This window comes from Lissotriton vulgaris, chromosome 12, assembly GCF_964263255.1.
Source record: "Lissotriton vulgaris chromosome 12, aLisVul1.2, whole genome shotgun sequence".
In the NCBI taxonomy this organism is placed as follows: Eukaryota; Metazoa; Chordata; class Amphibia; order Caudata; family Salamandridae; genus Lissotriton; species Lissotriton vulgaris.
In genome coordinates this window covers 715489390-715516925 of record NC_141700.1, presented here as the reverse complement: position 1 = coordinate 715516925, position 27536 = coordinate 715489390, and the positions used below count along the sequence as shown (strand labels likewise).

The 27536-nt window shown below is 40.8% G+C and overlaps 1 protein-coding gene across 1 annotated transcript in view; it reads left to right on the top strand.

The window, feature by feature from the left end:
* LOC147678098 (hydroperoxide isomerase ALOXE3-like) overlaps positions 1 to 18592 on the top strand; it is a 319605-nt gene extending 301013 nt beyond the window's left edge. The window contains exon 14 of the mRNA XM_086945959.1: positions 17808 to 18592. Within this exon, the coding sequence (XP_086802085.1) occupies positions 17808 to 17987 (180 nt within the window). The 3' untranslated portion in view covers positions 17988 to 18592. The remainder of the gene's footprint in view (positions 1 to 17807) is intronic.
* The last annotated feature ends 8944 nt before the right edge of the window (positions 18593 to 27536 follow it).

Here is a 27536-nt window from a genome sequence, read left to right as displayed (position 1 = left end):
AAGCATCAGCATATAGAGACCTCACCAATATCAGCTGAGTCCTCCTCTCCCTCAACTCTGGAAAAGCTTGTTTATTTAAGAAAAGCATCATTGTGAGTCCTGTGCAAGTCAGCATTGTTTTAGTCTATAGATAGCCATGTTGCCCCATGGATGAAAAATAGAATGACATTTGCACAATGTGTGTTGAGACCTTATATGTAGTGTTCAAGAAAATGTGATCATGTTAGATGAAGCTGAATCTGCATGTGAAGCAGTTTCCGAGAAACTAATCCAACATTGTCACACATGCAAATGTGTGTAAAAGGTTATTGTGTAAAGGGGAATGAAACTTAAGAACACTTGTCCATTACAAAAGATGGCATTCATTCTATGCGTGTCTACCTCAGATACACAACAGGGGCCTGTCAATTAAAGACTGCAAGTGGGCCTGCAGCACTCAGTGTGCCACCCACTTGAGTATCACACTAACTAAGGCTCAGGCCTGCCATTGCAGAGCTTGTATGTGCAGTTTACACATCTATTTTTACCTGGCAAGATGAACCTTTTACCAAGCCTAACCCTTCACTTTTATACATACAAGTCACCCATAAGGTAGGCCCTGGACAACCCATAAGTCAGGGTGCAATGTTTTTAAAAGTAAGGACATGTAATTTTAAGTTTTACATATCCTGGTAGTAAAAAACTCCTAAATACGCTTTTCACTACTGCAAGCTGGGCATTCGTATTCCCCCTAGACAGCCACACACAATGGAATCTTAAATATGGCTTGGTGGGCCATTCTGGGAGGATAGGAGGGAGGAGCTGTCCACAGCCTCAGACTTATACCTGAATAGGCTGGGTCTTTTCCCCACATAAATGGCTGCATTCCTCCCGGTAGTGAGTCTGGAGGCAGGGCAGGGAGGGAGGACCTCTATGTTCTGCAAAGACCAGTCTTAGAAGTCTCCCCCGATTCAAAAGTAAAACTGGGTATTGGTGCTGAACCTCTGACACCACCGCTTCAGTACACATTTGGACTTGTGAAGTATCTGCCAGAAAGAGGAACTGCTGTGCTGGTGAGACTTCCATCTCTTCTGCTGCTGCACCCAGACTCTGCTGGACCCTCAGGTGCTTTCTTTAGTGTAACCCATGCATCCTCTCCCAAAAAAGTGCATCAGCATCATCGCATGCATCAGAAATGGCGTATGGCCTCTGCAGCATGAATTGACATTTCCTTGAGGTCTTCGCATCTCTGTCAACCTCAGCCTTGATATCAAGAACTTCATATCAAAGCCCTTGCACTCATCGGAGCTGACGCATCACCACTGCTACAAAGAGCAGGACTATTGCATCGCCTTCACTACCAGGATAGACACTGACGTATCACTTCAACATTGATGCATCAATTTGGCTGCATCTCAAATTCCCCTTTGTTGACTGGACCTTCGACATTGACTCAGCCAGGACCAAGGTACTTTTGCTCAAAGGATTTAATCTAGTCCTGGTAGTTGGCCTTCACTCCATCGCAATCAGCCTGAATTTTGAGACTTTGCCTTGGTTCTGGGTGACCAGATAGAACATGTTGGTGTTTAGGGCTTTTTGGCGCTATATTCACTTTAATGTTTAAAAAATCATATTATGAGTTCTACAAATTGGATTTTAGATTTTTGGTTGTTTTTTATTTATTAAATTAACCTATTTTTTGTGTGGTATTTTCACTGTTTTACTGTTTGAAGTGTTGCACATATACTTTACGCATTAACTCTAAGTTAAGCCTGACTGCTCTTTGCCAAACTACTGAAGGGTTAGCAAAGGCTAATTTAGGATTTGGATTAGATTCTTCCCCTGCCTAGAATTGTGGGTTCTGCCTCGCCTGGGCACATTGAAAAAACCCAATTTCTAACAACAGTATCTGAGTTGTTTCTGCAATGACAAAATAACCAGGCAGAAACTTAACTCTGGCAGAGTTCTCTTATAACAACTCTGTTCACTCTGATACCAGTTTTTCCCCATTAATTTTACCTAAGATTTCCACCCTTATTTCTTGTGTTCCTTCTATCCATGCCTCTTGTGTCTGGTGCTGCTGACTTTCTGGAACTGGCTTGATTCTGAGAGGCAAGTGATTGCCTGGATTTTACAAGATTATAAAACTGCTGTGAAAGCTAGTACTGATAAATTAAGAATACCCTGAACCTTAAAGTGGGAGAAAATGTTTGTTTGTCTTCTCCAGTCCGGTTTCATTCTCAATATTCAGGTGCCTTTGTGATACCCAAACAGATTAATCCTATTGGTTTTAGACTCAGTCTTCCTAATTCTTGGAAGATTCGCAACACTTTTTATGTCTCCCAGCTGAAGTATTTTCTCTCCAACCTTTTTTCATCCCAGTTCTGCTCTTTGTCCTGTTATGATGGATGGGGAACTAGAATGCAAGCTACGTGAGATGTAATTAATGCATTTTCATAGGTTGATTACAGTTCTTCCTTTACTGAATAGGCTATCCGTTCTTACCTCTTCAGTCCATGCCCCTAGATTGATTACTCATTTATCTCTAACCTTTCCTGAAATGCCTGGAGTTTTGCAAGGGTGGTTACATTGCAACTTTGGCATCTCAGCAATCGGGTTAACTGAGATCCGTGATACCTTGTTTGTTCCTCTGTTCCCAGGCTTCTTCCTTGGATCCTTCTTGATTTTCCCCTATGTTTCCTGTCATGTGATGCTTCATTTCATTTTCTGTTCCTATTTTACTCATCCTGACTCCTTGCTCTAGAACTCTAGAAGTTTTCCAATGTTGGATTCCTCATCTCTGGTTTCCTGAGTCCTTTGAAAGTCTTTATTTAGCAAGGAGGTGTTATATGTGGTAGCTTTTCAAGGGCGCTTTCATACCCCCTATCCTGGAAATGGTCACCCTAACTCCGGACAGTGCAAAACATGGACCGCAATTCCTGGTAGTACTATCCTAGACAAGAAAGTAGATAGAGCCAGATAGAGTGTTATTGGTGCACAAGAGAAGGGCAAAATAAAACAACTCAAGATGAGACATAAGGCTCATCCAATATCTGATTGCAGGAAGGCAGTTGGAAATGCATGATTTGAGCTAGGGTAGATGGTAGGTTTGGATAAGGTTTGTGTAAAGGTGATATGAGAAGCCAAAGGAATTGTTGATAATGGAGCTGATGTATAGGGAGAATTGTAATGGATCCATGTCAGGCCCTATAGAGACCAGGAGTTATAGTGGGATCTGTGTTGATCTCTTCTAGTCTATGACAAAGGCTGAATTAATAGATAGGATGAGAACCAATGAATTGCATACAGAGGTGAGATAGGCAAGCAAAGCTTGGTGATGTACGGTTTCAAATATTGCTGAAAGATCAAGAAGAATGAGGACAGAAGGTAAGTGATTGTGGTGAACAGAGAAAATTAAGATAAAAATGTGAGATAGTACAGTTTCAATTGAGTGAAAGGCGTGGAGTAGAAAATGACCTGTGCATTAGCAGTTTAGAGAGGATGAAGTCTTCACTCTACTTTTAACCTCTTTAGGTTAAATTCCTATGTTTATTTGTATAAATATATATCTGTATATATCTATCTATATCTATATCCCTCTTCTGGTCACCAGTAGGTAGTTAAAGGTAGGTCCTAGTTTTGACAGTAAGACAGGAAAGGCGTTTTTTGACTTGCCTATATCTTTGGCACCCTTTAACAAATCTTCACAAAATTCTCCCAATAAAAGTGTAACAGTGAATCTTGTTGTGCGTGGAGGGTTTTGGGGCAATCCATCAAGCGGGGCCAAAAGAAGTGGGGGGCAAAAAAAGCTTCCCATGTTAATTTCCATAGCAATTTTAGACATGACCACAGCCTGAACTGCTGAATGGAATTATAAAAAATTTATCAGAAAGGTTGCTGTTAGTGTAGAAAACAACCTTTTTGTAAATTGGTGCAAATCTATTCAGTAATTTGGATGTCTAGGGATGCGAAGGCTTCTCAAACCATCAGAATATTGTGCATAGATTTGATTGGCTACCAACACTTCAACTAGCCAGAGTCTCTAAACAAAAGATTTAAAAAACAGAGGGCAGTGTAAAAATACCCTGACTTTTTAGCTCTGGTGCTCAGGCCTCAGGGGGAACCTGCCATGGCAAAAAAGCCTTTTTCGAAAAACAACTTTCACCAAAAATCGTGACTCTGGCAAATCAATAAAAAAAAGTGTGGACTCCTGCGCATATTTAGGAAAAAGCCCCCAGGTGGGCCAGGTCCTGGGTTCATGGTTTTTATCTTTTTTTTTCTACCAATGAGTAGGCATGGGAATGAATTATAAATAGGACAGCCTTACTGCGCATTTGAAACAAAGTATATTGTCTGTGTTTAGCACTATTTGGTATTTAAATGTGATTGAAACATGGCGTCCTTTAGATTGACAAAGCCAGGATCTCTGCCGAAATTCGTCTTTCTTTTGTGCAGAGTCATGGAGGCCCATGGCAATAAAAGTGTGCTGCAGATTTTACCTACTTCGTGTGCGTGCCCTCTTCTTGATTTGCATGACGTAGGTTTGGTGGAATATATATATATATTTATATATAAATCCTTGAAAGGTTGCAAGAATAAAAACATTGCCTAGCCTGAGCCCTGGGGTCTGTCTCTTCATTTCGCCGTGGTGGTGGTTTTCAAGACTTTTGTATATATATATATATATATTGCAGCAACTCCTCTGCCAGCCGGCGTTTGCGATACAGCAAAAAACAGGAGCACGGACCGCAATTCAGTGCACAAAATCAGTTTATTAGATTGTGCTCAGTCAGTCATTACGCGTTTCAGCACCAATATATATATATATATATATATATACATATAAATCCACAACAATCTTCACACCCTCCTTCCTGGCGAAATGAAGAGATGGACCTGACAGCTTTTTCAGGTTAGGCAGATTTTATTCTCAAACTCTCAGCGGTGACGCGTTTCAAGCATCAAGTGCTCTTGATCACACCTATATATATATATATATATTCACTGAAAAAACCATAGGTTTCAGCCACGTTATAGTTAGGAATTAGCATTTAAAAAACCTTAGAAATTCACTGAAAAAAACATAGGTTTCACACATGTTATAGTTAGCTGGACATTTCACTCATACAAAACCATTGAAATTCCCCCGTTATAGTTAGTTCAGCTAACTATAACTCGCACACCTGCAATGCATTTCTGATGATGTCACATATTACATCATTCATGACATGGTCAGTGACATCACTGATGACATCTCAAATGACATCCCTTATGACATCACTGATGACATCTTCCGGTGACTGAGTGTTTCTGTAAAGTTTAAATATGTTTTATATGTATATGCCATGGTGTATTAAAGAATGAGTGGGTGTATATGAGTGTGGATGGAGGATTTTGTAGGTGTGTGACTGACTGTATAAGGGAGTGATTAAACGTGGCTTACTGAATGCATGGGTTAGTGACTAAACTGTGAATGTCTGCATCAGTCTGCCTGTTATTGTGTAAGCTGCTGAGTGGGTTGGTCAGTAGCTACATGAGTGTCTATATGGGCAATGCTTGGTTGCCTGAGTATTTGTATGGGTGCCTGAGTGTGTATGTGGGTGGGTGGGAGGTGTGTGACTCTGTGCATAGATGTGTGAGTGGTTGATTCACTGGTTGTCTGGGTTCTAGAGTGCATGTGCAAACAGCTGCATGGGTAGGTGAGTGTGTGTATGGGTGTGTTGGTGAGAGAATGGATACCTCAGTGGTACATGTCCAAGTAACTACATCTGTAAAAGGCAGTATATGTGAGAGTTGGAGTATATAAGTGACTATACATGAGATTTAGTGATTGTGGCTGTATGGATGAGTGAGTACCTGTATCAGTGATTGTAAAAGAAAGAGAGTGAGTATGCATTTGCTTCTCATTTGAATAAGTCATGTGGTGTGTGTATAACTGTATAGGTCAGTAAATGGAAGTGTGATTGATTTGTTGCATGACTGACTAGGTGTGTGAGTAACTCCATGGATGAGTGGCGGTGTGTGAGTGTCTGTATAGGTGTATGAGTGCCTATGTTAGCCCCTTCGATGCTTGTGACAAGGTCAACTCGTCATGGGTGTTACCTGCGCTGTGCGTTTGACGAGCTGACCTTGTCACATAACAAGGGATTTTTAAACTTGCAGCACAGCTTGGGACTTTGCTGTAACAATGATGCGGTTAGTGTTGTATTGATGAATGACTGCATGTATGAGTGATTGTATGGGTGAATGAGTGGATGTGTGTGTAGACCTAGGAATCAGTGAGTTAGTATGTAGTAACTTCGAAGATGGTAGTCTGTATTTTACAGTGGGTGTATCAAAGGTTATATTTGAGTGTGAGGAAGTGCATCAGATTTCCACCTGAATTATATATACATATAGTGCTATATGTATATATGTGTCCTATTGCTGAACAGCCTCTTTGTATTCTTGAAAAAATGAATATATTTGAATGAAGCAATTCAGATAAAATACAAAGTGGATATGCATAGACTGTGTTATTGTGATTATTCTAGATAACTACTTCTATATGTCTAGGCATGTGTGTTATTCATGCCCTATGAATATTTGGGTAAAACGACACTTAATGCGCTGATGAAATTACTTTTGAGAACCCGACAGAACCATTTTTGTTATTAAACATTATACACAGGTTCTGAGGGACACCGGGTCGACCCACTTTGTTATTAGACTGCTTCTCCTACATCACAACCAAGACCTGGAATGACCTTCCCCTCCATCTCCATAGAACTTCCTTGCTGACCAGCTGCAGAAAGAGACTGAAGACCTGGTTCTTCGATGGAAACACTTCACAAATGCTGATTGATTGATTCACTGAAAAAAGCAAAGGTTAAAGAAAGGTTATAGTTAGGTGAATTTGTCACTGTAAACGATAACGTTTTTAATTAAACAAACCACACAAATTCACCAGTAATAATTAGCAGTGCCCTCACCATGCACTGCTTATGACTTCACATATGACAATCACTCATGACATATACTATTTCATAATTTATGGCATCACTGATGGCTTCTCAAAAGACATCATGTAATGCTACATTCACTTCATTCTGCTTTAACTACATTTGTGAGCACAGTTTCATTTTATGTCTGTCTGACCCCGACTTTTGACTGTGAATGCAAGCAGGCCCAGGTTACTTGCGCACATAGAATTGTCTCTGTTTCTTAATTCACTGAGTAAGAGAGATAAGCTGCCAGAGCAGCCAATGTGGGAAGTGTACAGTGTCCAAAGCTGAGAAAGTCAAGAATTCTGCCTCAGCTTGACCAAATCCATTGAGTGACCTTGACACAGAGAGTGTAGCCAGCACCTCCAGCGTAGATGAAGGGAGGGAGAGCTTCTAGACGTCTCTCACTGTGTTAGTAAAGAGTATAAAGACAGAGTCCTCCTGGCACTTTGACAGGAACTCTCCTGGGAGTGGAGGCTCTGCCTAGGGCTATTGTGCCTGGCTGAGACTCTCCTGTCTGAGACTGCCAACGGGTTCCCAATTTGTGCTGGCATGATGATGCTAAAAAGACTGGCAGTGATGTGTTCCAGGTTCTACTTACCTTATTCTTGTGTACATGCCTGTTGGACTTTGCCCTTTTTGCAGTGTCATCCCTGAAATTTTTACCTCCCTCCTGTATTTTGCCTGTCCTTTTTTGTTGGTTTTATGACTCTGGGCCCTTTACCACTGCTGATCAATATTAAAGTGCATTTGCTCTCCCTATTGTAAATTGATGTATGGATTAGTGACTCCATGATTGGCTTATTTGGTTTACTGTCAGACCCTAGTACAGGGACCTGAGTTTGCCCAGGGCTTGTAAATCAAATGTTGCTGGTGGGCTTGTAGCACAGGTTGTGCCACCCACAGAAGCAGCCTGTAAAAGTATGTGTCAGGTCTGCCTTTGCAGAGCCTATGTGCAGTCTGGTACTGCCATGTTGACTAGACAAGTGCACCCACTTGCCAGTCCCTAAACCTTCCCTTTTCTGCATATTAGTCACCCCTATGGAAGGCCTACGGGCAGGGTGCATTGTAGGTAAAAGGTAGGACATGCCCTGATGTGTGTGGCATTACCTGACATTGAATTATAGCCATATTTGTTTTTCACTATTGCAAGGCTGCCTGTTCTCCATAGGCAAGAATGGGCAGTTTGATTATAACATCTTATAATCCTAACTGACTCAGGGAACTGGGTAGAAATTCGAGTTTAGTATGCCTGAACTCAGACTGATACAATACATCTTTTAGTGAGGTTGGTTTTAACATTCTGTGTTTGAAAATACCACTTTTAGAAAGTAGGTTTTTATCTTGCCTAACAATCCAAGCTTGCCTCTGCTATGTTGTGTATTCCGTGTCTGGAGTTTGAGTGGCAGGGGCTGGGGGATTTCAGGAGACAGGGTGAGTCTGCACATGGCTGCATAGAGCTATCGGTATGTAGATTGGTGGGAGGAGTTGCACCTTGGACCTGAATAGGGCTGTGCCTGCCTTCCACAATGCTGGCTCCACCTCCTGTGGTGCGTCTGATGTCCCTGACCCACACTGTCAAAGTAAAGAAGGAGTCTTGTCACCAAAGTGCTCCAGGACTGCACAGAACTGTATTGGACTTGGCACATACACCTTTCTGCCTCTAGAGACAAAGGATTTGCTAGTATACCTATGGGGACCCAGAACCAAGAACTTTAGATCACTTTTGGGAAACAAGAAGAACCTTTGCTGAGGAGAGGAAACAGAGAAACTGAGGAGGAGACTATACCTAAGCTGAGTGAGTGCTGTTTAGAGGATTGGCCTGCAATGGCTGCCTGACTGCCAAAGAAAGGAGAAAGGACGTTGTGCTACTTTCAAATCAACTTGTAAAGGATCTCCAAGGGCTTGAGATAGAGCTTGCCTCCTGCTTAAGTCTCAGAGACAACAAACTTCACCAACCAGCTCCCCTGCCTTCCCTTGCTGGGAATTGAAGTGCGGGCTGTTGAGCTGGGTCTTCTAGGACACTGGAGAAGCGTGTCGCAGGGCCTGTAGCGGCTCAGAAGAATTGTTTAGTCGCTGCACAGACGACGGGCGTGCACGCATAGTTCTCGCATGAAGAAGAAGAAGACGCCATTTTGTTTCATTGCAACGGATCTTTATCGCATCACGAAGCTCCTGGGTCGCATCGCTACGGAAGCGCAGTAAGAAACCTACACATGACCTCCCCTTTCGGAGAAGAACCGATGCATCCCCTATGCAGCAGTAGGGACCCGACACATTAACGTTCTTGTGTGTAAGGAACCAACGCATCACCTTCCCTGCAACACTTTGGTTGTATAGCGTTATGCATCCAAAGGTACATTGAACTTAAAGTGTCGCATTTTACATCTAAAGAGAACTAAACAATTTTTACAGTTTTGGAAGTACAGTATTGTGGATGTTTGTCATTTGTGGTCTTGTGTTAAGTCTATATAAAAATACTTATTTTTATACTACAACTTGTGTGGTGTCCATCTGTAGTGTTGTCACTGGGTTACTGTATGTGTTCACAAATGCTACCTCTGAGATAAGCCTGGCTGCTCGTGCCAAGCTACCAAGGGGGTGAGCAGGGGTTATTTTAGGAGTGTACCCCCTTACCCTGACTAGACACAAGGGTCCCTATTTGGTCAAAGGTACCTAGCTCTGCCAACTAGGGACGCCCAAATTTAACAATGCTGTTATGTTTCCATGAATTAAATCTTTCAATGCATTTAATTTTGTGTACATGCAATTATCTTTGTATGCATTTATTCATGTGTCTATACATTCACTGAATGCATTTATTGTACATATGCACTATTGCCATTTGATATATGAGAACTTGCTGCAATAAATATTATCCTTTACATGGCAAATGAGTGTTGAGCCTTGTTTATGTTGTAATCCTACTTTGAAGAATGTTCACTTTGTTTCCTGGTATTTTGAAGTCTTGCGCAGGTGTTCTGAAGAGAGCACAAGACACATCATTGATGAGATCTCCAATTATATCATCCAATCAGTGTGCTCCTTTGTTTTATAGTTTAGAATGTGGCAGATAACCACCATATAACTTTTCTACCTAATTTTGTACTGTCTGGGTCCAGCTCCTGGGTGTAAGTATTTAAAAAATGCATGTCCTCCTGATACACAATAGCTGTGTAGAGGTAGTGAACATGTTATAACTCTTTGTGTTCAAAAGTAACTCTGTGTACAGGTGAAGTAGACTTGTTTTCTTTACGTTCCACATAAGTATTTAAGTACTGCAGAAAACGTTTCCAGCAGAGAAAATATTCTACATACTACCTGCTAAGCATGGCAAGCAGTTATTGAAAATAATCATCTTAGCATGACATATCTGCACCAGGTACTAACCTATGAATGTACTCTCATGTTGTCTCAGAGGACGGGCTATCTTCAAAGTTTTTACCATAGTAAGAAGGATGTATGACGGAATACCAAATGCCTTTACCATAAAAGCCTTAACAGTGCAGTGTTTATCATGCATCTCCCACTACCACACACCTCTTTACCTCATCACTACAATGCATTTACCTAGAGGTACATCTTAAGTACCATTACCACACATACTGTTACCATGCATGCTATTACCCTGCAAACCTTTACAACAGAATATATTAATATATTTAAAAATGCAATTTTCGTGATATTTAGGAAAATATTCACAATAAATGACGCAACATGACACAAAAAAGGCATATAGTAATGTTCTGGTACTCAATTCCTATGTTTAATAAATGTTTTAAAGAAATAACGCTTAGTAAACCACAGAATACATAACATTTTGAAAAAGTACATTTATACGAAACAAAAATAACATTTGTAATAAGCGATTCAAGAGTAAGAAAACCAATGCAGTGAACTAACATTTTGGAACAATTTTCTAGCATTACATAAATATTTTTTTTTAAAGTGTGAGCATAGAAGAAACATCAAAATAAATGTGTTTACATTTTTAACATAATCACAATAGTCCTTCCTTCATTTCAAGCATAGGTATGCAATATGTCCCGTGCCAAAATGGCTGTCGGAAAATGCATAGAAGGTCAAAAAAAGCTTTTTTTTTGCTATCTAACTAGAAAAAGAACACTAATATTGTCCATTAATTTCCTGTAACAATACTACTAATATCTCACAAACAAATGTAAATTGTGTATTTTTAAAACATTTTCAGACTTCAACAAAACTAACCGCAGTGGATATTTTAAGTTTAATTGCAATTGTGCACCACTGGAAGTTACAAAATGCTAAGTTATTTTATAGTGTTATTATAAAAAGGATATTTTTCGAGAAAGAATTGACTTCATAGTTTTTATCCTGGACAGTGACTGGTTGCAAAAATGTGTATTCTAACTCCATTGGGTATTTACCTTAGAGAGAGTGTTGGACAGTGTGTTGGACAGTGTCTAGGCAGAAAATTACTATTCTAACTCCCCCTAGTAATTAACTCAAAGAAGGTGCTGGACATTATCTGGTATCAAAATTACTGTTCTAACACCGCTGGGCACTTAGCTCAAGGAAGGTGATGGACATTGACTGGTGGGGTATAATCAATTATGTTACACTACAATTTACCTCTTTATTTCAATATAAGATAACAAAATAACCTAATTCAAGGAAAGAAGTGCATTAAAAAAATCAAACACCTTTTTATCTACAGGAAACAAAGATTAAGTCTTAAAAACCACTAATTTTTCAAAGTAATAATACAATTTGTTTTTCATTTTTTCACAATCAACAAACAGTTTTTGCAAACAGTGTCTAAAATAATGATAAAAACCATTTCCTTTAGCAGGTACATTGATTTCAACTACAACTCACAACAGTTTAAGACTATGTCAATCACAATACTTCTCGTTTGTCAAATACTTTCACAGAATGCAGAACAAATCATCTGAAGCAAATAATCCAGAAAATAAACCTTACAATCAGAAATCAGATTAGGAAAGAATAACAACCATCTCAGGCAAATAATTTGAATAAAAACATGCATATACAAAATTATTAACCTTCTTTCCACATACTACAAAATATAACATTACATTTTCCCTCATCTTTATGCAAAATAAAAACATTTTTCCTTAAAAAAAGAACAGTGTTTCTAATAACAGTGCAAACCTTATTTCCCAGCGTAGGTATATTGCCAACAAACAAAAATAAACACATTCCTAGAACATAACATTTACAAAACCTTTCTTTTGTCTTGTTTTTCTGCAGATAATGAGCCCAGAAGTCATTGGAGGTGTGTGCAGTATTTTTTTTATCCCCTTGCAAAGGTAGAACGGTTAATCTGGGTGACATTGTGGAAAGGAATACAGAACATAACCACTCTGCCTCTGCAATGGAGAGTTAAGTGTGTGAAAGTGTGCAGCACATTAAAATGCTAGGAACCGCCTGCAATGCACCCTGTGGCTGCTCAGTTTTATGAGTGGTAGCCCAAAGCATTCCCATGCATGTAGCTACTAGTATGCCCACAATAGCCAATCTGAGGAGAATTGAAAGAGGCAAAACTAGGGACAGGCAAATAGCCAGGTCTTCAGTCCTTCCTAAATGCTTGTTCAGTGTCTGGGTTGCAAAGATGGTCAGGCATGGAGTTCCACAAAAATGCTGTTCTCACTGAGAACGCTCTACCACCAATCCTGGTTTTAGAGAAGCGGGGGATCCTGAGAAGTTGTTGAACATTGGATCTCAAGGTCCTCACTTGGTGGTATTTCCAGAGTCTCTGTCTCAGGTATACCAGTCCCCTTTCCCTGGATGCTCTATTGGTGATGGTGAGTGCCTTGAACTCTATCCATACAGAACCTTACAGCCAAATTCATTCTCTGCCTTCCTTGATGAGTCCACATTACACCCCACCTCAGGAAATGCCACTGGTGCCCCGTACAGAAGAGATGTCAATTCAAGCTGCTGGACCACGTACACAAGACTCTACAGAGCCAATAACCCGCCTACAATAACTACATCTGAACTTCCACCAACCCTCGAGAAAACTACACTCCGCCTCCCTTTCACATGTCCATACTCCTCACATCTACCAAAGCAGAAGTGGAGGGGGCTCTTTCTCCCACTTTGAGCAAAGATCAGGAACAGTCTCTGCACACACCTCCAGACCATCACCTCACGTCCGGAATTACGAATGGCCCTATGAGACTTGTCTGTTCGAATAAGCTTCCGGGGCCTGAAAGCACCTGGATTCCCCATTGGGTGATTAGCCATGCTTTATAAATCTTGATTTACCTACCTCCCACCCCTGTTGACTTAACTTAGACACCTATAAGTTTTAAAAGGCAAAATACACTTTCCTAACTGACATCAGCTGTTCCTTGAATTCAATCTTGACCGCGATGCTCCACCAATTGTAGAAACAGACGCACAGCCACAAACGTTAAGCCTGAAACTAAAAAGGTTAAAATTACTATTTTCTCGAATAAAGTCAATGGAAAAGCAAGCTCCAAAAATGTTACATGTTTTATCTCGTGAAGTTATTTTAATTTTTCTTTATTTTAAAAATAATTTTATTATTTTACAAAAATGTATTCTACTTTGTTTTTAATTATTTTACATAATACATTTTTATTCAAAACTGATCATAATGAATAATATGGTATTCATAATAATACACAGGTATTAATACACTTCTTCACTCGATGCCCCTAAATCCCTTGCATCCTATTCCTAAAGGTTGGTGTGACAGTCCTGTAAATATATATATATATATAAATATATATATATATTTTTTTTTTTAATTTACATATCCTAAAATATAATCTTTAAACATTAATAAATAATACATGAGTATTAATGCACCTCCCCACCCATTACCCCTCTTATCCAAGCATCCCATTCCTAAAAGATTGTTTTTTTTATAAATTATATATAATTCATTAAAACCATTAATAATAATGTTTAAAATAGCTAATATAAATCTACACCCTAGTAAAATATATACCGAAAAACATACTTACCTACAAACCTACCTATATACTTACCAAATGATGTATGGTTCAGGTATACATGGCAAATGTTTAAGTCAATATTTATGGTAAAGGCATACGTGGTAATGACATGTGTGGTAAAGGTATCAACGTAGTAGTGGCATGCATGGTAAAGACTAATGTTTCGCAAAAACTGCTTGGTAAATGTATTGCATGATTAAAACTGTATTGTAGTGGTTGTTTCCCTTAAATGAACGATGCAAGCAATAGAAGATGTAGTCCCTTCAGATCATGCATGTGTTTAGCAAATAGTGTCTTTTTTGACAGCTGTTGCAGAGTGTGAACTGTTCTTTAGTAGATATTTAATAGTCTGTGGTGTATTCCTTACAAAACTTTAGTGTTGGCAAACAATGTAATATAAAGTAAACTCTCTCTATAGAGTGTGCACTATTTACAGTTCTCATTTCTCTAATGATATAATGTAAGCTCGGTGTATGTCAGATGTTTGATACAGATAAAAGCTGTCTGTAGTAGGGTATTTGTTTTAGAAGTGGCATTCACTATTTTGGCATCCTTTGAGCAGTTGAGTACACATTTAACACCATACTCAATGCAGGTTTCCCATTTATTTGTGGGTGATTGTTAATGTAAACTATGCTATGCGTAAACCCACAGCAATTTATACAGCAATATGTGAGAAAACGAAATTGGATAATGTCATTAGTGACGTCATTAACTATGTCATTTGAGATGTCATAGAACATCTCATGAGTGATGTCATGTGTGAGGTCATAAGCAGTGCATGGCAGCGGCGCATGTTATAGATAGCACTTCTAACCATAACTGGTGAACTTCTGTGATGTTTTTTAATTCAAAATGTTAATGTTCACGCCGACAAATTCACCTAAATATAATGTTACTTTAACCTTGGCTTTTTCTGTGAATTTCTACTTTTTTTTAAAGCAAATTAATTATTTTTAAGAGTGTATGAATGGTAGAATGACTTTATAATATATGTTGTGTTCTGACATCTAGTAGAAGAGTATTCAGTGCTTGCGAGACTTGAGGGAGCCTTTTGGTCCCAATGGAGCGTGCATGGCCACAGAAAAAACAGGACTTTTGACCAATAACAGGGCTCCAATTATGATTTTGCGCTGTCAGCGGAGGCTTGCGGGTCTCTGGCGAACCCCAACTGCCAAAATATATAGTTATTTGTTACCCTTAATATATGTGTATCTATCCATCCATCCATGCATCCATCCATCCATCCATCCATCCATCGATTGATCAATCAATAGATAGATAGATAGATAGTGCATAGTAATAGTTAGGATTGTGTTTCCAAAGGAAATGTATTTTATGTGTGGCTAATAACTTGGGTAATGTTTGATGAAACTCCAGTAACCTTTTCGCATAGGTGCTCTTTTTTGTCTAGTTTGCGCATGGAAAGTTTGGGGGTGATCCATCAAGCATGGGGTAAGAAAAAATGGGGGATCCCAAAACACATTTTCTCTATTCATTTTCTCTCCCATGCTTATTTTCTTTTTTAAGCCCCCTGGGTAGACCAGGCCCGTTGGAAACAAATACTTATATTTTGGGGAACGGGCCATACGTGACCCCCTCCCCAGGCCAATTTTGGTCCTGGGGACCCCATTTTCCGGAGCTCAGTGCTAATTTCTGGAGGAGGGCATGCTGACCCCCCTTCCCTTAGCCGTTTTCAGCCCTGGGGACCCCAACCCCCAGGGCACAAGCGTATTGTAAACGGAGAGTTGGGTACATGGCCCCCCTTCCAGGACTGATTTCAGCCCAGGCAGCCACAGTTATTTTTACCTTAGGGCACTAGTTATAGTTACTTGCGATAACCAACAATAACTGGTGGATTTCAGTTTTTTTAGATTTTAAAACGTTACATTTTTACTGAACATTTCACCTACCTGTAACATTACTTTTACAATTTGTTTTATCATTGAATATATATATATATATACATACAACTAGGGTTCATATACTTTTACAAATATCACTATTATAAATTCTCAGGTTTGGATCTCAAAGTCAGAAATGTGTGAAATCTGCATTGGTAAAGCAGAGCTACAACATAGAAATGTCCACTATTAAGGCAACACAAGTGAGAAAGTCAGCTGAGAAAGGTGGTTTGAGGTCATCCCCCTGTAGTTGTCTCTGAAACAATTGGTGGACAGACAGACCCAACTCACTGGTTTGTAACGTTTCATCAAACCTTTGCAAGCAGGCTCTGGTCCTGGAAAAGGTCAGAGTTAACGACAGGTGAAGTTTGACCGAGTTGTGCTTCGTAATCTCTCAGCATAGTGCTTCGATAATTATCATGCAGCTTGTCAGAATCTTTGCTTGGTAACATAGGGGCACAGCACGATGCTGGTGGGACCACCTCTGACAGGTCGCTGGTTTTGTCCCAGAGAGTGACAGCCCTTCCAGAAGACTGCTGCATTAGGGTGCAGGCGGTCGAATCCTTGTCTGTCGAGGGACCGACCGCCGCCTCTGCCAGGATCAGCAGTCGGAATCATGATCCTGAATGTAGGCGGTGCCTACTCAGGCACGACATCAAGATCACAATGTCCATTTTCCACAGTCTTTTTATGGTTGTCCCACTGCCATGAAAAGGTTGTCAGAAAGGAACTTTGGGGGCCCCAAGCAGGGCCCCTGTGGTACACTGCTAAGTGGCCAGGGGGGCACATGTGGTGCCCTACAAGCACCCGGGTACTGTGTGACAGGCATCACATGGTGCCTGGCACGCTTGTGCATGGATGTTTTAAAAATGCCTTTTTCTACTGCAGCTAGTGCTACAGCCCTTTTCCGTGTAACAGCACAAGCCTCAGTAGAAAAAGGCATTTCACAACCACCTACATGGCGATCTGATCAAAGTATGGCTGGGTGTCAATCCAGCTTCGAATGGTGGTCGGACACTCATCCGTCCGCCATCATAATGAGCCCCATAATCTCAAAAATTGTAAATGAAAATGAGCTGGATGTAAATATTCACAAAAATAACCAAACTTTGAATTTAGATACACACCCTCTGCTCAGCCTGGTCTTCAAGGGCTTATCCAGCTTGTTGTCCACATTCAGTAATCTGGGGTAAGGCCTGCCAGAAATATAGTGGGTTCAGGCTGTCAATGGTAGCATGCAATTTGTCCCGTACCAGAATCCCCCTCCTTGTTGCCTTCTTCTATAAATCTTTTATTTGGTTTACTTGCTGAACTCTGTAAAAGGTGGGGACGTGTTCAAATGCATGACTCATCTGTGAGGAAATAGGTACAGGGGATACTACTCTTTCATTTTACTCTTCAGGGTCACTCAGGCTATCAGAGCTCACCTCTCTAAGTTAGGGTCCCTCAGACTATCAGGGCTCACCTGTCTAAGTAAGGGTCACTCAGGCTATCAGGGCTCACCTCTCTGAGTAAGGGTCCCTCAGGCTATTAGGACTCGTCTCTCTGAGTAAGGGTCCCTCAGGCTATCAGGACCACCTCTCTGAGTAAGGTGCCTCAGGCTATTAGGACTCTTCGCTCTGAGTAAGGGTGCGCCAGAGTTAAGATTCTGCCTATTCTCTCCTAATACATCGTGCATTCAGGGACCTCACAACCGGTAGAAATTATAGCGTAATGCTTTCCATGCCAATTTGATCTCAGTAATTAGACCAGTAGTTTGAACTTGGAATAGGAAAACAACATCCTCTGTGAGTTAAGTTTTGTAGAAATAATGCAAATTCCATAATCATCTAAACTCACCTGCACAGGTACAAAAGCATTCACAGGTGTGCCTTGCTTTTCTTTTCTGATGCCTAATCTACTCTTCTAATTTATGAGATGGTAACCTATTCATTTATTATGTTTTAAAGAGGCCTTTAGGCACATTCGTGGATGAATATTTTACGGAGGAAGAACCCAAACGGTGCATTAAGGCCTTCCAGAAACGCCTGTCCAAGATATCATCCAAGATTGAAGATAGAAATGTATCCCTACCTCTCAAGTACAACTACCTGAACCCCGAAGTGGTTGAGAACAGCGTGACCAACTGACTGCAACTAACCAACTAACTAACCAACCAACAGGAACCTCCTGCGCTTCCACCCACAGCCAAATACCAATTCAGTAAATTGTATTTCCCGCGCTCCACAATCCATGCATCCAGTCAGCATGAACATCCCACGCTCCCATCCACAGCCAAACAACCAGCCAGCACCCCACACTGTGTAATTATCTGACCAGTCAGGTAGCAGCATAATGTGACCTTGATCCAAGTCGCCTCAACAGAAGGTCAAAGGACAGCAGTAGACTGTTGTTGCACTAGGTCAAGCCTGGCACAAGAAAAGTAAAGCAAAGTGATGAAGCGACCAGAGAAAGCAAGGCATGTTACTTATGAATGAGAAGTGATTGACATCTGGTATCTTCCAAACATCTGCCTTAGAGGAACCTAAAAGATGAAGAAACCAACAATGTCCACAAAGTTCCTCAACAAGGTTTAGCCAACACTAACTCGCAGAAAGCGATTAATCAAATTGATGCCGACTACTCACCATTTCGACCAAAAAAACAAGCCAAAGTATTGTGAATGCAAATGTATGTACCCTAATATTCATTTGTTTTCCATTTTAAATCTTTAATAAACAAACTTTGCAGATTAGAGAGATTCTCATAAAATGTGTCCTCTTTTCTTATAACTATGCAGAAATGTGCACTTGTGTACACTTGCCTTTACTGGTGTAGACCGATGACGGAGAACATGTTATTTAGGGTCTGTGCCTATAATGGAAGTGAGAGACATAAGAAAAAAGACTAGGTTCATTTCAATGTAACTAAAGAACCAACAGAAATTTGAGTATGCCTCGTTCATCATATTGACAAGTACATTGCTTAAGGGAGAATGCATAATAACAGTCCTTGACAAAGATGATGCACATACCCAAACAGAGTAAACAGAGAAACATACCTACTGAGATCCCTGCACACAGAAGAGCACATGGTGTCACCCAAAAAAAAAGTGTTATGTTCGTTGCTTGCAAAGGGTTTCATTCATACCACTCTAAGGATGCCTTGGAAGAATATGACACTTTACCTCACACGCATTTACTACGCGTGCCATTCCCCCCCCCATTTTTTTACTCCGCAAAATCTTTTACTACACAGGGCTTTACAACGCAATCCATTACAACGCATTGTCCATTACAACTCAATTTACTATTCAAACTCCACCGGGGCCTTTTAATGCGGAATGCATTGAAATGGTTTGTGGTGGAAAGCCCTGCGTTGTAAAAGATTTTGAGGAGTAAAAAATGTGGGGTAAATAATGTTTACCACCTTGGATTTCTATCTATGACAGTTAGATCAGTAGGGGGGTATCTAGAGAAGAAGTGACAAAATTGCCAAGTGAATGAAATCATGTACACAAAATGGAAAAGTAGTGTTTGGCCAACCTTGACACCTACTTGGAAGGTCAGGACGAAATAATTCGAAAGTAGGGATCTCGAGAGGGTAGGAGGTATCAGATCAGGGGAGGTAACAATAGGAATACAGGGATGAATGGCTAGTTGAAAGATGCAGATTTCAAATCAACTTATTTATTCAATGACTTAATCAAATTCAAGGGAGAGAAAGATGGGTGTAAATATTCTTTGAGAAATAACTTTTACTGGGGGATGTAATAATACAGTCTCTGTCCTTTTAATATTCACCATTTTTTCATGAAACGCGTGTTGTCAACAATGTAGTGCAGTCTGCAATCTCAATCAACATTTGATCTCCCTGCCACAATGATATACATGTAGGTTTGAAATTCAGTACCTTCCTTTCTTTAGTGTTAACAGATAACATACCTAGTTTGCCAGGTTGCTTTATCCATATCAAACACTTTATCCAGTCATGGACATCCCCTTTGAACATCACTGTATTCATATGCATTGTTTCACTGTATTAAAAGTGGACTATAACTCCCAGAATGCACTAAATTCCAGGCCCAAAAACTCAATGCCATGGTAGTTGGAGACAGACAGAAAAACGTGTGCTTGTATTATAATTTTTTTCGAACAAATTAAATGCTTCTTTGCATGTCACACTAAAATAATGCTTTGTTTTCATGATTCTACATTAAAAAAGTTCAGTTTTTGACTTTTTGCAACTAGATTATCAACCACTGCACACTTTAAATTCATTGACTTTATCACTCTTAGTTACTTTATTTTTCCAACTAACAATCTTTTCATGCCAGCACTTACTAGTAGTAGTAGTAGAAAAGCTTTATTCGATTTCACAGTATATAAAATCATAAAAGCAACAAGTTCATTTCTCAGACAATCAAATATCCAAAATACTACTTTTAAAAACACCAAATACATGAATTTTATAAACTAATTAAACCTTTTCTTTTCCTCAAAATGCTTTTTAAAAAACCTATCATTATAGCAATACAGTATACATCATTTAAAGATAGTAAAAACAGTAGTGCCGGGCGGCATTGTCTCCAGGTACCTTGTTTTTTAGGAGTGGTTTGATCCATCTAGACCTTTCCACAGCATAAAATTTACAGAAAAATATCACATGCAGCGTAGATTGATCTGACATGTTATCGCACGGGCATTTACAAAGAGTTCTGGACCAATCGTTCACAATAGGAAATGTAATTAGACGAAAAAAGACATTAAATCTAAATCTTTTCAATAAATATCTGTCAAAGCCCTCTAGACATCAAATTAAATAAGGTTGAATTGTAAATGAGGCTAGGATGAGTTAATGTTGCAGTACAGTTTTTTTATTTATTTCTACACCCAGTCTTAGTGTTTCTAAGTGGTTCCAGCAGAGCAGCTTTAAATCCTTCCTCGTTATGTTGCTCAAGGATTCAGGATGACAAAAAAACTCTGGTCTCCCCAGGTCATTAGTAAACTTACAGATGTAAGACAGCCATGGTATCCTAGTGGCCTTATCCATACCCAAGGAGTCATAAATGATGTCTCTATTTAAAACAAGGTCTGCGATGTCCAGGCTCTATGCCATAGCAATATCGGTTGCATACAGATCGCTGACGTACCGAATGCCCAGCTCTGAGTGACAATTAAAATCGGATGAACTTTGAAGAACAGCTAGCATAAATCTTAGGAAAGCATTTTCTACCTTTTGAGTAGGTGAGGAGTCGTGGATTCCCCAGAGGCCTGCCCCGTAAATGGCTGTACTTATTCACTTCGCCTGATAAATCTTTAACAGGATTTCTGGTGGTCTTTTCCCCATTTTTTTTGGCAAATATCACTAAGTGCAGCCGTTACTTTTTTAAACATCATAGACCTACTTAGTGCATTCCTTATTAACACCGTGTCTCAATTTTGCCCTGGCGTCTGCATAAAGTTGTCTTAAAAAAGATATTAACAGCTCATCCACCTTCATGTCTGTTAAAGTCTGCCATAATCGGCTATGGATTACACAATCAAAAGCAGCGCTGAGATCAACAAACGCTGCATACAATTTGCCGTCCTTTGCCTGCGTGTATTTTCCTAATAACATTGAAAAATGTAAAACCTGCTCTAATGTACCCCGACCCTCCCTGAACCCATATTGTACCGGAGATAATATGTTTTCATCTTCCGCCCATTGCTGCAAATGATTCAATATGACCCTACCCGTGACTTTCATGAAGGAGTCTCAAAGGGATATAGGGCGATAGCAAGAGGGGTTTTCCCGATCCCCTTTTTTAAATATAGGGATTTTTACTGAGTCAGACCAGGTTTTAATGAAACCCAATTTGCAACTTACCTCAAGGACTCGAGTAAGCAGTGGAGACCATAGTTCAATCGAGTGCTTGAAAAAATCGATTGGGATGCCATCAGGACCCGGAGCTTTACCTCCCTTACTTTGTTTGATGGCTTCTGTAATTTCCTTATTACTGATAATTATATTAATTTGCACAAATTTTTTAGGTCCCTCCTGCTTTAGCATCCCCATGTCTACGATTTTATTAACCCCTCCTTGATTATAGACTTCTGCAAAGAAGTCTATCCAAGAGTCTTCTGTTATCACCACCTCAATTCTCGCCTTACCCTCTGGGCTAAAAAAAGGTGCATTTACTGCTCCCCAGAAAAAGGAACTGTCCCTTTTTAACGAAGCCTCATATAAATTTGTCCACGCCTCGTTTTTAATTTTACTCTTACAGGTCTTTCTTGCTATACTATATTCCTTCCTGCATTTTTTCACTTCTTCATGATTTCTCGTGGTGTTATGCAGGGCCCTTTTCAATTGTGAGTGAGCCTTTGTACAGGTCGAATCAAACCAGCTATTATTACAAGTTTTAAAATCTCTATTAGGGCGCTTTAAATTTTCTTGAATTATCCTAGTGATATCCGTATAGGAGTCTAATATATCTAAATATGGAACCTCCTCCTGCAGACACTTAGTAATCGGTATAATCGCCTCCCTAATTATTTTTATGTTGGTGACCTCCGGGTCGCTATGCGCCCATCTAATGGCGTATCCGTTTTGCCTACCCAGTGCGCATCCTTTGGTCCAGGCTAGTGTTTCTACCAGTGAGCATTCCTTATCATGGGGGAATAAAATACAAAAGCTAAGTGGGAGATGATCACTAATTCCTATCGTGTGAGTTACGAAGTCAGCTGTCCAAGTTGCATGGCTATTTGAAATAGTAATAAAGTCAATCAGGGTACTGTGACCTCTACCCACAAAAGTGGGACTAAATTCTACAGTTGGTGAACATAACATGTTGACAAAACCCAGGTTGTAAGTAGCCATCAACTCATTAAAGGAGTCACCCCCATTTAGATGGGGAAAATGGGGCTGGTGGTCGGTATCATCTACCTCATAGTCGCCACATCCGCTCAGGAACTGTTGGCAGAGGTTATGAATAAAATCACCGCCCCATATAACAATAGATTCCCTCCCTGAATTATCAATCGTGCTCTTAACATCCTCATTAAGGGCACGCACCATGTCACTTACTTGGGCCTTTTCTAAATTATTGTACATATTAATAATTACTAACTCAACCTTGGAAGATGCTTTCATACCAATAATTTAGTATTGACTAGACGTTTTCACCATTTTTGTTGTTACTGTCCCCATGAGATTTGTAACATAAACACAGAGCCCCCTTTTATGCCTCCCATGGCTAGAATAGTCTGCTGGAACATGATATGTTTTAAATCCATCAATATGAATTTCCTCCAAGGACCATGTCTCTTGCAGACATAAAATATCTATATTTTTAATAAAATCTATCCAGATTGGATTATTTATCTTGGAGCGAAGCCACGATATGTTCCAAAATGTAACCCTCCCCCCTCTATTACCACATATACCTTAACTTCTATGGGGATCCGTTAAACCCAGCTGATTAGTTAGACTGACTGCCATGGTGTGGTCTAAAATAGGTGGCTGTTTGTCACGTAGCCCTGCTAGTCTGTGCGGGAAGTCAATCGACTCCTTCCATCCCGCACAGCATAGAAAAATGGTTATGGGTTAGGATGCAAAAACCAAAACGGGCAGTACTAGGGCAGCAAGGGGCACGGGAACTAGGGGAATAGTCCAACATTAATTGTGGGTAAAAATAGCTTAGGTCGTGCGTTGCAATTTCGTCCTTGCCTCCCACGGTGTACAAATCGTTGATAAATCACACAGCTCCACAGTCCCTAAAATTGACCGAAACGATGTCCCCTCTTATGTCCTTTGGTCTCTTCCCCACCCATCCCAATCTCCTTTCATTGAGAATTTCACCATTGATACTTGCCGGTAATGGTCTATTTTTGCACAACCAATAGATTACTTTATTCTTTAACAGTTGATAATCCTCGACTTTTCCCTCCGTTAATTCTGGCACCCCGGTTAAGACCACTATGTAGGGTACCCCTCAGGTGGTAGATCTATCCTATCTTGATTTTCTGCTACGTTTTTTAGGGGAGGGCCCAATGGCAATTGTCTCAGAGGTTCCCTGTTTACAGGCCCACGCTTCTTTTCTCTCCCCTCTAATAACAGCTGGGCCTTTGTCTTTATTCTGGGCGACCAAATTATTTTTTCCTTGTGCGGGCCTAGTGTCCCTACAATCTATCTCAGTGGCTAATGTCTGTCCTGATATAGTGTCCTGACTAGGAGCTATGTGTTTACTTAGTTATATGTCGCCAATCAATTTTGAGTGTATTACCGTTTCCTTCTCTATACGTCCCAGTTGGTCACCCATTCTTTTGACTCTTTCTATCATTGGAAGTATCAGTGACTTAAACAACTGCTCCATACTCCCCATTAACTCTTTAATCGTGACTGTGGACGGGAGAGACTGTTCTTGGATTGTCTTTAATGGGTGTGAATTCCCTACAGGACTGTGAGATATTTTTGATGATTTAGCGCATCTGTCCCCCTTGCTTACCTTCCCTCGCTTTCTTTTTTTTATAGTGGGACCTGAGTCTTTGAGTTTACAGGGTGTTTTGTTTTTCGGGGGAGCTCTATCGGGAGTTACCAAATGTACTATCTCAAGTGAGGTTTCCACTGATGTTTCTACAATCAAATCATTTACATCTGCCTCATTTGAGAATATTTGGATTTGTTGGGTACTTATCGAAACTTGGGGCTGCTCATGGTCTATCGACCCAGTGGTTTGTTTATTATCTATCCTGGTTCTCGGGGGGGCGGGGGGGGGGGGGTAACTGCTAATCTAATGGCGCCCATCGAGGATCGCTTTTTGTGTGCGAGTTCCAGAGAAAGGCGCTTTTCTGTCAAAACTATTTCCTTTTCCAGCTACGATGTTACCAGAGTAATGAAACCATCTAAAGTTCCCCTAACTGAACCTCCCACCAACGATATCTTCCCTAGAGTATTGAGTTGACTCATGATTCCGCCGACAAATCAGTCAATAAATGATACAGCTTAAACAACAATTTAAATAGATTCTAGCGAGGCATTTTACTGCTTAAGGAAAATGCTTGTAACACTCTGTGCGTGAACTGGGTATACAGCAGCTATAACAGCATTAAGCATTTCAGTTTTAACTAACAGTCTATTTGCGTCGATTGTCCCGAATCCAAATGTTAGTGGGGTGGCCCAGCCCAGCCTCGGCCAGCCCCGGACGGCCACAGACGGCCCGCCCTTTGCCCGGGCTTCGCCTGCCTGCGTCCCGCGTGCGTGTGTATAGATGAGTCTAAGTAAGGAGTGCTGAGGGGGCGGGGCGGGAAGAGGACCCAGGTGCGGCCGGTGTCTGTGGCGCTAGGCTACTTGGTCCTCGCAGTCCCGCAGTGGTGAGGAAGAAAGCCCCCAAGTCAGCGTTATTCCTGGTAAGGCAGGCAGCGGCGTGCAGGAGAGTTCCACAGAAGTCTTTAGCCTCGAGCGGCTCCCACGGAGCGGGGGCCGCGAGGCGCTATGTAGTCCTGGGGGGTGGGGCAGGAAGAGGACCCAGGTGCGGCCGGTGTCTGTGGCGCTAGGCAACCTGGTCCTCGCAGTCCCGCAGCGGTGAGGAAGAAAGCCCCCAAGTCAGCGTTATTCCCGGTAAGGCAGGCAGCGGCGTGCAGGAGAGTTCCACAGAAGTCTTTAGCCTCGAGCAGCACTTACTATAAATTCAGCAGGTTGTAACACAGCCTTTTTAGGTTTTGTCTACTTGAAGCTTTAACTGTCTAGGAAAGCCCTGATGCCATCACTACTCTTGACACCACACCACACACATACAACATACCAGACAACATACTATACAGAAAGGGGATTTGGCCAATTCTTGAATGGTCACATTTGTCAGCAGCTGAAGCCTGAATCAGTGATGGGGAAAATTGTTTTACTTTCTATTTTTTTTTGTATTTTGAGTTTTAACATGATGTATTTTTTATATTGGAGTTGTTCCCAATGGGCTGCACTTACCATTGATGAGCATTAGAAATACACACTCTTTCTGTCCCTACTCGTTCTTCCTCTTGCTGGGTTGTTCTTCTCCCATACTGCGCACCCAGCGGACCCTTAATGGTATTCCTAATTTTTCCCTGAGCTGTGATCTCAGGGCAGCACTTTCTGCTATTCAAAATTACTACTTTTCAACCATTCTGAAAAATACTTGGGGAATGTATAACTTTCCTCAAAATATTCCAGGACTGGAATTGGAATACTAAATAAGCCTCCTGGAATATTTGGGGGAAGTAACTGTTTCCACAAATATTGTAGGATTTGAGTTAGAATAGCAATGTTCACCTTCCATTGTCCACCATGTCCACTGGTGCCCTGGTCGCTCATAAGCTATTTTCTCTCTGGTTGCTCAAAATCTTCCCCGTCCCTACTCTCTCCTAGTCTGGCCCCACCATTGTCAGACTAAAAACCATACACAGCCCTGGCAAATATTGCCTTACCAGTAGCGGCTCATGGAGGGAGTGCTGCGGGGTGGTGAGGCGGGGGAGGGGCAGGGTGAGGGGTAGTAAACTCCGTATTAAGGCAGAACGGAGTTCAGTTACTGAAAAAATAGATAAAACGAATAACATTGCCCGCAGCATCGCCAGTGGCAATGAATGAACGAATCATTCCCTGTACAGACCGGATTCGAAGCAACCCTTCCTCTGAGTGCAGCAGGACTGTGCATCCCCTCCCCAAGGTGTCTGGAGTTTTGCATCTCTTTGTTTCCCAATTCTGCGGCTGTTTGGCTTGTAAACTTTGACACATTTACAGGTACTTTGGTAAAAAGTCACGTATCCATAGATTTCTATGGTACAAGTTCTTGAAAGCTTTTGAAAGTCATATTTTTTAGCTGCGTATGATGGATTTTTGTCATTTTGGTCTTGTGTTACTGTGAGTGTTAGTACATATACTTTACACATTGGTTTTGGGATAAGCCTGTCTGCTCGTGCCAAGCTACCCAGGGGGTGAGCAGGGTTTATCTAAAGTGTGAATCCCCATTACCCTGACTAGAAGCAAGGGTCCCTATTTGGATAAAGGTACATTCCTCTGCCAACTAGAGACCCCCATTTCTAACACCTAGCATTAGTTATATCTATATTAAATATTGCACTGTTAGGATATGTAGTTAAGTATCTACAATGGGGAAAACTTAAATTGGTAGTTGTTCCCTCACCAGGGAATACAAAACATATTTTAAGAAGTCCCTGCTTATAGTTACATCCCCCCTACCGCTAGGACATCTAGGGCAGACCTTGAAGGTGCCTGGTATGTATCAATAAGATAGCTGATAATTTTTAAAGTGCCCATATCACCAAAGTCTAATTTGCAAACAATTATCTTTTCAAGACAGTCTGCACAGCTGCCTTTAACATGACAGCAGGCGCTCAGCACTGCACACATGAAAGTACAGGATATCTGCTGTCCTCGAAAACAATCGAGGAAGTATAGAGGCAGTGGTGATAGAATCACCCTCCTAAATGATATACATAACCAATGAGATTCTATCAATGTGAAAGGAGTGAATACTTTATTGTTTTTTTCAATTTTTTGACGAAGATCTAATATCTAAAGGTGGTGAGAAAGGCTCTCTTTGCAAATGGAAAATGGAGAGCACTATGTGCTTTTAAAATACCCTTCACACACTACGAATCCCTTAGTCTCATGCTTTATCATAGGGGTCTTCCCGTCCCTCTACGGGGCGGGACGTGCTGCGACCA